General features: G+C 35.5%; 2 protein-coding genes across 2 annotated transcripts; one reads left to right on the top strand and one right to left on the bottom strand.

Annotated features, from left to right (window-relative positions):
• Positions 1-2,956: 2,956 nt before the first annotated feature.
• LOC120092112 (LOB domain-containing protein 20) lies at positions 2,957-4,786 on the top strand. Its single transcript, XM_039050321.1, has 2 exons — positions 2,957-3,380; positions 4,297-4,786. The coding sequence occupies exons 1-2, from the start codon at positions 3,012-3,014 to the stop codon at positions 4,621-4,623; spliced, it is 696 nt and encodes a 231-aa protein (XP_038906249.1). The 5' UTR covers positions 2,957-3,011; the 3' UTR covers positions 4,624-4,786.
• Positions 4,787-5,041: 255 nt separating this feature from the next.
• On the bottom strand, positions 5,042-7,230 carry LOC120092111 (histone-lysine N-methyltransferase SUVR3). Its single transcript, XM_039050319.1, has 2 exons — positions 6,559-7,230; positions 5,042-5,636 (listed from the first exon to the last, which is right to left on the bottom strand). The coding sequence occupies exons 1-2, from the start codon at positions 7,205-7,207 to the stop codon at positions 5,248-5,250; spliced, it is 1,038 nt and encodes a 345-aa protein (XP_038906247.1). The 5' UTR covers positions 7,208-7,230; the 3' UTR covers positions 5,042-5,247.
• Positions 7,231-9,824: the final 2,594 nt, after the last annotated feature.

Below are 9,824 nucleotides of genomic sequence, written 5' to 3' on the forward strand. Positions count from 1 at the left end.
TTTTGAATTTAGAGAATATTTAGTTTTTGCACTTTTAATTGTTTTAGATGATGTTTTCTAAAGATGTTTAATTCTCTTAAGAGTACCTGTTAAATGAATTTTAGATTTTATTTTTAATAACAATTAATTATTATATGACATTTACTTGATTTTTGCCAATTTATGAAAAGTATCATTTTGAGGTGAATGTGTGTATAGTAATGACCTAGTACAAATCCTAGGGAGTCAGATCGTTATAATGTATCCGCCACCAAAAAGAGTGAAATGAAGCATAACTAGAGTAGTCTATTTATTTTAATGAAATGTCAAACGACGTAGAAATGTTGCTTCCCACATGTAGATTTCAGTTGGAACAAATTTTTATCTGTTCTAAATTAGGCCTCTACACAAATAGACATACAGTCTTCCGAACAAAAATTTGACAATCAAAATACTCTTGAAAAATATTCAAGAAAGAAAACAATACTTCCACTTTAAACAACAATTTAATATATACAATAACAATTTCAAAAAAATCTCACATAATAACAAGCATGCTGTTAAATATTTTGCTAAATAACAATAATCAAAACACAGTTGTATCACTGCTTTACTCCATAGATATCCCAACTATTCTCAATTTTAATTCCTGGAATAATTATCAACTTCATGATCAAGGCTTAAACACATCCAATAACTTACGATCAAAAACCAAAATTCTATCACGGTCCATGAATTGATCTAAATGCTAAGCAATCTCTTATATTTACCCATCTTTCCCACTTAAAAAAAAAAAAGCATCAGAAAGAATTGAGAAAATAGGATTTGTTTAGTACAAAATTAGGGAGATGAGACATTGAACTCTGACCTCAAAAGACCAAAACAATAAATACTTTTTAGAATGAAAAATATTATTCAATAATATAACAGCCTTAAAATCTCTTCATAGCTATAAAGAAATTAAGAACAATTAAATCTGAAGAGTTAGAAAATGCTTTAAATAATAAACCACACTTTATAATAACAATTATACTTGTTTATGCCAAATGTTAGTCAAGGAAAAATGTACTTGACCTCCACGTGATAACGATAAAGAAAAAGGACTTTGATGTCTAAGTCAGTAAGAGAGTTATAGAATGGAGAAAAAATCAAAAGTTTAAAATACATGAATCATGGTGTGTTTATATAGAAAGTTGACGTCGTCAATTAGGATTTCAGAATATCTTAGGATAATTAGATTATCTACTGAGCCAAGAGGTGGGCCCGATTTTATATTTGGTTAGGATCGTCCCGACTTGGGCCGAGCATCTTATTTGTGCCATATCTTGGGCCCAAAACGATCTCTCGGATTGGGCATGCATTTAGCCATTTGGCAAGGCTTGACCTTCGCCTCAACCTTGGCTTGGCCGCAGCCGAGCATGTTAGCTTGGGCCTTTGGCCCATTTTGGTCTTCAGTTTCTATTTTTGGCTTATATCACGTTTCTTCTTGACTTTGTCATTTCTAAATGTCAGTTATACCTTTTGATCCGAAATTACTCTAATAATACCAATGAAAACCAACTTTTTTGCATCAAAAATTAGTCCAAAAATAATACATATAGTCTCAAATTTAAAGAAATACTAAACGATTTTGAAAAGTTCTCTTCATCAAAACCTTCCATACTAGCCCACGTATCCATACTAGCTGAATGAAAATTTGTAACAAGACATTATAAAAAGAATTGTTAAATTGGAAGTTTGTAAATCTGGTGATCTTCTTTTAAACTTTTAATCATGTATCTAATAAGATCCTCAACTTTTAAATTTTTATAAGATATAACTTTATTTAGTTTACAAAGTAGTCAATGCTTGAGGGAATCTCAATTAGTTTAAGGACATAGTATAACTTTTACCTATATTTTTCTTTTAATTAGTAAAGTGGAAATATGAGTTATCGAAATCAGAACCTTCGACTTCAAGAAAAATAATAAATGTCAATTACCACAGAGTTATAGTTCATGTTGGACCGTCTTGACTAAGAGATTAAGAGTTTTTTTTGTATGGATGACCTTAATTTTGTAGTCGTAATGTCGTTTGTCCAACCTTTTAAAAATAATGAAGTATGAACTCTTTTTCATTGTCAGAACACACTAAGGCATGTGAATTATTCATATTGCCCCTCACGATTTTAATGTGTGAAATTAAAGCCATACATACAATAACGCTCTCACTTCCTAGGACTCTTCCTCCCTCCTTCAATCGAACTCATACTCATACTCAACATTCAATACAACAGTACTCTAAATAATATGGTTTAGCTTCTTCCTTCACTTCCTCTACTCACTCTCACTTTTCTTGCACTTACATTCCCCTCGCTCTCCCACTCACGCTTTTTTTCACTCCTTCACACTCATGCTCTGAACTTCATTAATGATGTGCAATGCACAATATAGATAATTAAACATTATGTTCTGACAATGACAAATAGTCATTATTTATCGTTTTTAAAAACGACTAAGACCAAACGTTTGAATATTAATCATCCAAATTTTAGGTCATCCAAACAAAATAATTAAGAGATTTAGATGTTTTGAATCCTTTCATTTCAATACGTTGTTGAGCTAAGGACAAAAAAGACCACAAAGTTGATGATCCCACACGTCAAGGACGGCACAAATGTAGTGGTCATTTCATTAATCACCATTGCCCTTAAGGAAACTAAACCTAGAAAGAGAGAGAAAGTAAGTCACTCCCTTTGCACGTGCATCTCACACCACCTTTCACTCCCCTTTCACCAACCCCTACCCCTTCCATAATTCATAACGTCTCTTTTTCCCCTCTAGAAGCTTAATTATTATTGAAACAAAAACCTCCTCATTTTCTCCAACCTCTCTCACGAGACTAATGCCTGCCCCTTCTCTTTATCTCTTCACTTTAATATCCATTTTTTTCTTTTTTTGAAAAACGGTTATTATTAATTATTATTCTTATTAACTCAACCAATATAATATAATCCCCCTAACACCCCTTTTCTCCCTTCCCATGCATATGATATGGCCGACGCCGACCAATTCTCTCGCCGGAAACCCCTTGGGAATAAGCGTGCATCCGCCGCCAATAGAGACCCCGACTCCGCCACTACCACGGTCACTGCCTCGGCTCCTTGTGGTGCATGCAAATTTCTTAGAAGAAAATGTGTCGATGGTTGTATCTTTGCACCACATTTCGCCTCCGATCAAGGCGCTGCCCGCTTTGCCGCTGTGCATAAGGTCTTTGGAGCTAGCAACGTGTCGAAACTGCTGCTGCATATTCCAGTCAGCCGCCGAAATGACGCTGTTGTTACTATTTCTTATGAGGCTCAGGCCAGACTATCCGACCCTGTCTATGGCTGTGTCTCTACTGTCCTTGCCCTACAACAACAGGTTTATTTTTTCTTTGCTCCTTATCTTCCAATTTGTAGTTTTTTTAACAAATTTTATTGGTTAGGAAATAGATATATATTTTTTCAAACAGATTTTATCATATAATTTTAAGAAGAAAACTAGAATACTTCCTGGGGTGACTGAAGCTGTCCAAGCATACAATCGTCCAATAAAAATTTATTATATGGTAAATAAATTTTTATATAAAATGAATTATTATTATTATTAGTAGTAGTAGTATTTTGGTAAAAGAAAGGAATGTATGGGACTAATTACTGACCAAATTTAATAGCATAAAGAAACGTTGGGGGGCTAAATATTGATGTTTTTGAGTTCCACTAATGAGATCTATTTGCACTTTCAGAACAAAAAAGAGACTTATCTAATTAATTTTTTTCTTTTACAATTATGTTTCAATACGATATATAATTATAAAAGTTTTAAATTCTTACACCCTCAAGGTAAAGAAGGTAGGAAATATAATATGGATTTTTATATATTAAGATCTAATATTTTTTTTATCAAAATACAATTAACAACCATTGAAAATTTATTTTGTACTCAAAAATGGTTGAAAATGTACTGTAGCTTATTTTATTGACTTTGAAGTCAAATGTTTAATTTCTTCATTCTACATATCAAAATTAAAAAAATATATAACAATGTTCAATTTTCAAATAAAATAAATATAGGTGTTTTAACTAGTGAAGACCACAATTTTTAAAAGATAAATGAATTACAACTCTCGATGAAACTCTATATTTATCTAATGCCCCGCTAATTTAGCTTACTATGTTAGACATAAAAACTAAAACTTTAGAGATTAAATAACAAAAAGCGTCGAATTTCAGAACTAATGCTATACTATCTCATTGATAATCACCTTTGTTTGTAACATTTGGTTTATATATTTCAGGTGGCCTCTCTACAGGCGGAGCTTGCGGCGGTTCAAGCTCAATTGATAACCAGCAGGTTGGCATTTGCAGCTGCAATTCAAAACTCACAGCCATCCCAAGTCGGAGCGTTGCAGCCAGCTTACTCTAACAACTCCTCCATCTCTGTCTCCGCCTCTACCTCTGCTCATAATGCAATCAATTTGAGTAGTTTTGCTTCCAATTATGACCTTCCGACCGAGACTGCCCCATCTTCCCATCACCTAGAGCCTCTTCATCTCCCTCACCGACCGATCGAAGATGAGGAAGACGAGGAAAATAGCCAGTTGCCGGCCATATTCGCCAATTAAGACTCTTTTACCTTCATTTTCAATCGACAACCCAATGCCTGTAGAATCAGGCTTGGAGATGAATAATATGGAAGTGATTTTCCATCAGTTTTCCTGCTAACTATAAGACAGAATCAATTTAGGAGGCAACGAAAACCAATGGAATTAAAATTTTCAACTTTAACAGCAGGGATGCAACTGTGCAATATGAAAGAGGAAGGAAAAAGAGATAAAAACTAATTAATCTAGTCAATCCAATCGGTTTGAAGTATCGTTGTCAATCAGACAGATTCAGTTTCTAAAGTATAATACTAAACAGTAGGGATCAGTTCAATTTGGATAGAATATAGATATTGTCGAATTCGAGCAACTCAACTATACATCTACTTAAAAAGCATGGAGTTACTACGCATAATCTTCGAGCCAACGATTTTGAAGGTACCGATCGAACCATAAACTTTTTGGATGGTAATCGAAATCTCTGTCCAGTGAGCTATAATTACTAGGCATAATTAGTCAAATAAATAACATTGTTATTTGTCACATTCATCCAATCTAAAATGAAGTATAAAATAGGAGGAGAAATGATACAAAGTACTTCAATTCCTTTACTTCCGATTCCCATTCTATTCCTCGCTCATGAAATTATGTATTTTCTGAAGGCAAAGTTCCCAAACAGCAAGAACTACCACAGAAGCATTTCAAACCTTCATGCTTTAATCTGATATCGCCATAACTAAAGGTAAGCTCTTCATCTTTTGATATGCTTCGTGAAGCATAGAAACAAAGGCGAGGCAACATAACACCTGTGCTTCTCACCAATCTTGTTGCTAGATTACCTCCATCACAAGAGTGATTTATGAACCGTGCAACGTTCCCAATCCAGGTCGCATCAATGTTCATTCGCAAACATGCATTTCCAGATGGAAGATGCTCTCTGACAACGAGAAGAGATGAAGCAAACCGCCCGCCTTTAGCATGCGCATCATATATTTTCTGCCTCTTTCTTGCTTCTCTGGTGGTCAAAAGTTCACCTTTTGGATGCAAAATTCAGTCGCATCAAGTTTAGAGATCTTCAACACGAAAAAGAACATAATTTCAATTACATGGAGTGTTCTCTAAGAGCTTACATACAATATATCTCTTGGACTTTTTTCAGTCATAAAATACCCTTCATTTAAACACCAGCTCATTTACATGAACCAAAAATCTGATATACTGACCAACAAACATCATCTACATATTTTTCCCAGAAGCAAATAACTCATCTATTCGTTTGCCCTTTATTGGTTACGCTCGTAAACAAATCAATGGATTTTGAAAGCCAGAACATTCTCATGAAGGAGTATCTTTATCACGCATGCTTCTCCACAAATCTTATATCCTTATTATGAATCACTACAGAAAACGCATTTATTTCAGAATCACTGGAGTTTGTAGACTTCCAGTATACTTACTATTCTGGGCCTTCATTCCTTAACAAAGTAAAAACTCAATATATTTTACAAAATGAAATTAACTTATTCCATGTACACAAAACGTAAATGAGTAGTTTTCTTAAATATTAGTTCAAGATTCAATCAATGAGACATTATTCGTTTATTAGCTTAAGTGAGATTTATTTAGTTCACTTCATAGTTGGACAAAGAACACTGATTCACTAAAAAGCCAATGGAACGTACAAAAACTTCCAAAATGAAATTCACTTCTTCAATATCTGCAAAGTAAATGAGTATTTAATGAACATCAGTTCAGGACTTCAACAATGAAGTCTCGCACTTACATTGGTACAAGAGAATTTAGTTCTTACTTAGTCTGAGTAGAATTGAAGGCATACAATCTTGAACTGTAATATTCAAAATAAATTCAGCCACTCAACCAGAATAAGGCAGAATGAGCAGAGCAACTATGCAAAATCATAACAAATTCCACAACATGAACATCAAAGGGAAATACCTGCATACTCACAAACGAACGTCCCTTCTTGAATCAGCTCGTCAGCGAACAAACCCCATCCTTTCTTCTCATCTCTCAAAATCTTCAATCGAACAGAAATTCCTCTCTGGGTCAACCGATTTTCACACTCCAGCCCACAAGAACATCGCGGTCCACACTCGCTAGCAACATCCACCAACCCATCCAAGCTCGAACAGGAGCATTGGAACTCAAAATCCCCGCAATTTTCACAATCGCATCCAAATACACCGCTAACCCAATCATCGACCAAATTCATCGATTCGCTCTCGACATGGCTCGATTGGAAATCGGAAATTGAGCCCCAGCATTGGCGCTCGAAATGGTGGTTGGAGATAATGACCGTGGGGGTGTAGAGGAAGAAGGCGTAGGGGCGATCGTCGATTGGATTATGGAATGGGATGGGAATTTTCTCGAGGGATCTGGAAGCGTCGAGAATCCGGCGAAGAGTGATGGATTTGGATGTGGCATTGAGGAATTTGCAGGAGAGAGAGATGCTTGCGAGCTCGAGCGAGGTCAGCCATGGAAGGACGAGGTGAGCGCAGTGAAGGAGGCCAGAATTTAAATGTTCTTCTTCTTCTTCTTCGGCTTCACTGGTTTTCGAGCATTTTTTTGATACGGCTCGCTTCATTTGTCGATATCGGACACCGTCGGAAGACTATACATTCAATTATATAAATAATTAATATTAAACACGGTTTATATGAAAAATGAAAAATATATTATAAAATTATGTTACATAAATTTGGTTATAATAATACACTTTAGATTTTAAACACGACAATATGTTTTCTAAATTAATTTGTGTTTTACTTAGGGTGGGTAAAAATCCCATAGGGTTGGATCCTCGCCAGTTTGATCGAGGATGGGTCAAACAGAGGACACAAAACAAGTCCCCGAATTGAGGACGGGGAGAGTATCCTTGCCCAACCTCGACCCCAACACCGTCCCGAATATTTTTTTATTATTTTTTAATATATATATTCTTAATTATTTTTACTTTTTTAATTTTTATTTCATAATTTAATTAATTTTAATTTTTTTATTAAATTTAATATAATGAAATGCTTAAATGTTCTTTATTATTAATTTAAATAAAATAAAATAATAATAATACCCACTTGTTACCTTAAATATTTAAAATTTCACTATAAATAAAAATTAATTGATTTTAAAATAAAAAATTTTAAAAATAGAAGATGAGAAATTTTTTCCCGCAGGGACCTGATCCCAAATGGAGAGTCCCCGACCTCGACCCCCCAAAACAGAGAATGGGATGGGGACGAGGATTAAAATGCCCCACGGGGATGGGGGATGCAGCCGAATCCACCCTGCCCCATTATCAACTCTAATTTTATTTAATGATAATTGACATGACCTTCTTACCTAAAGGTTATCAGATCTCCCTTACTTGGTCTTCAGTCCAAGTTTGTTGTACATATTATGTTAGTAATTTCTGTTGTAACAAATTTAATTCTATCTTCACTCTTGTTCACTCATTCCGATTCTTTGCCTCTATAATTTGGGTTGTTGTATCCTTATTGAATTCAACCTGAAATATACAAAAAATTCCTTCTTAACTCACTATTCACCTTAGTATCAAAGCTATTGACAAATATCACCTTTTCTATTATCCAACCTCCCTCCCCGAAATGGCTTCCTCCTCTCTTCAAACACCTGCATCTCACTATCTATTTTCCTTCTTAACTCACTATCTGTCATATGGAAAGCTCATGCCCTATTTGGTCACATTGATGGATCCACACCCCACAAGACCAATTCCTTCCTTCCTTCCGCCTCCCCAAACACCTCTACCTCCACCAAATCTCCTGCCTAAAGAGAACCCAATCCCAAATACCTCCCATGGACCTATTGCGATCAAACCCTCATTACTTTCATCAATGCCATCCTATCCGCTTTCATTTTCTCTCATGTAACCTTAGTATCTACTGATCGGGAACTCTGGCTATCTCTCAAAAGGCATTGTTCTTCCAAAACTCGTACAAGTATTTTGGATCTTTGTTCAAAACTCTAGAGTGAAAAAATCATCTACCAAATCCGTTAAGCAATACACACGGTGTGTCAAGGACATCGTTGATCGGTTAGCCGCGGCCTCGATCACTATTGATGATGAAGAGACGCTTCTCCACATTCTAAATGGCTTGCCACTCGATTACAGCTCATTCCCACGCCTCTCTTTGAACTCGTAATATATTGATTACACTTGAAGAGCTCAATGTGTTGCTCACCGTTGAGGAGAATTTTATTGCTCACTTGAATCTGGTCAACGAACCAATGTCGAAAATCGGTTGTCATCAAGTATTCTGGAAATCGACAAGGGAATTGTGGAAATTAACAAGCACCACACTCCTCTAATTTTAACCTTAATTTTCTTACAAGTCAACAACCCACTTTCGACAACTATAAGGGGCATGGTTGTGGCTCAAACCGATTAAATGGATTTGAGCCTTCTCAAGGCTCATTCGGACCACCAAACTTTTTCAATGGCCATAATTCTTCACTTGGGCCTTTCTTTAATCAATATTCTCTACCTCCTAGTCATGGGCCCTCAATCGACTCAAATACTGGGCAAATTTAATGTCAAATATGCTTTAAATATGGCCACAGTGCCATTGATTGCTACAATTGGATGAACTTTTCTTATCAAGAACGCTATCCTCCATCCCAATTGGGATGCAATGACGATAAACTCCATGCCGCAATTCACTTCCTTCTTCTAATATTGTGTGGTTATCTGATAGTGGGTCCAGAGCCATCTGACCAATCAACTTAGCAACCTTAACTTATCCACCAATTACAATGGTGAAGAGACAATTATTTTTGGCAATGGATAACCTTTGAACATTACATATACTGGTAATGGTATTCTTCCCACCCCTATACATGATTTTCATCTTTCTAAAATACATCACTTTTTTGATTTAGCCTCTAGTCTTCTATCTGTTAGTAAATTTTTTATTGATAATAGTTATCATTTCATTTTTTATTCCGACTTTTTAACCATTCAGGATAAAAAGACGGGTCGTCCATTGTATACAGATCAATGTGTCACTGGCATGTATCACATTCCTTACTAGTCATCCATTCTCTCCTCTTTTGTGCCTCCCAAAAATTACAAACTTGTAGCAAAACAAGAGTGTGATATGTGGCATCATCATTTAGGCCATCCCTTGCCCAAAGTCTTGCGTAGTTCCCTTCGTCTCTTTGGTTTGTTCACTATTAATTAT

The sequence above is a fragment of the Benincasa hispida genome, chromosome 11, assembly GCF_009727055.1.
Source record: "Benincasa hispida cultivar B227 chromosome 11, ASM972705v1, whole genome shotgun sequence".
In the NCBI taxonomy this organism is placed as follows: Eukaryota; Viridiplantae; Streptophyta; class Magnoliopsida; order Cucurbitales; family Cucurbitaceae; genus Benincasa; species Benincasa hispida.

Excerpts from the sequence above, each read along its gene's own strand:
- LOC120092112 (XM_039050321.1), top strand. The coding sequence starts at position 3,012 with ATGGCCGACGCCGACCAATTCTCTCGCCGGAAACCCCTTGGGAATAAG. Across the intron at positions 3,381-4,296 it reads TCCTTGCCCTACAACAACAG|GTGGCCTCTCTACAGGCGGA; the intron begins GTTTATTTTTTC and ends TATATATTTCAG.
- LOC120092111 (XM_039050319.1), bottom strand. The coding sequence starts at position 7,207 with ATGAAGCGAGCCGTATCAAAAAAATGCTCGAAAACCAGTGAAGCCGAA. Across the intron at positions 5,637-6,558 it reads GTTCGTTTGTGAGTATGCAG|GTGAACTTTTGACCACCAGA; the intron begins GTATTTCCCTTT and ends TGCATCCAAAAG.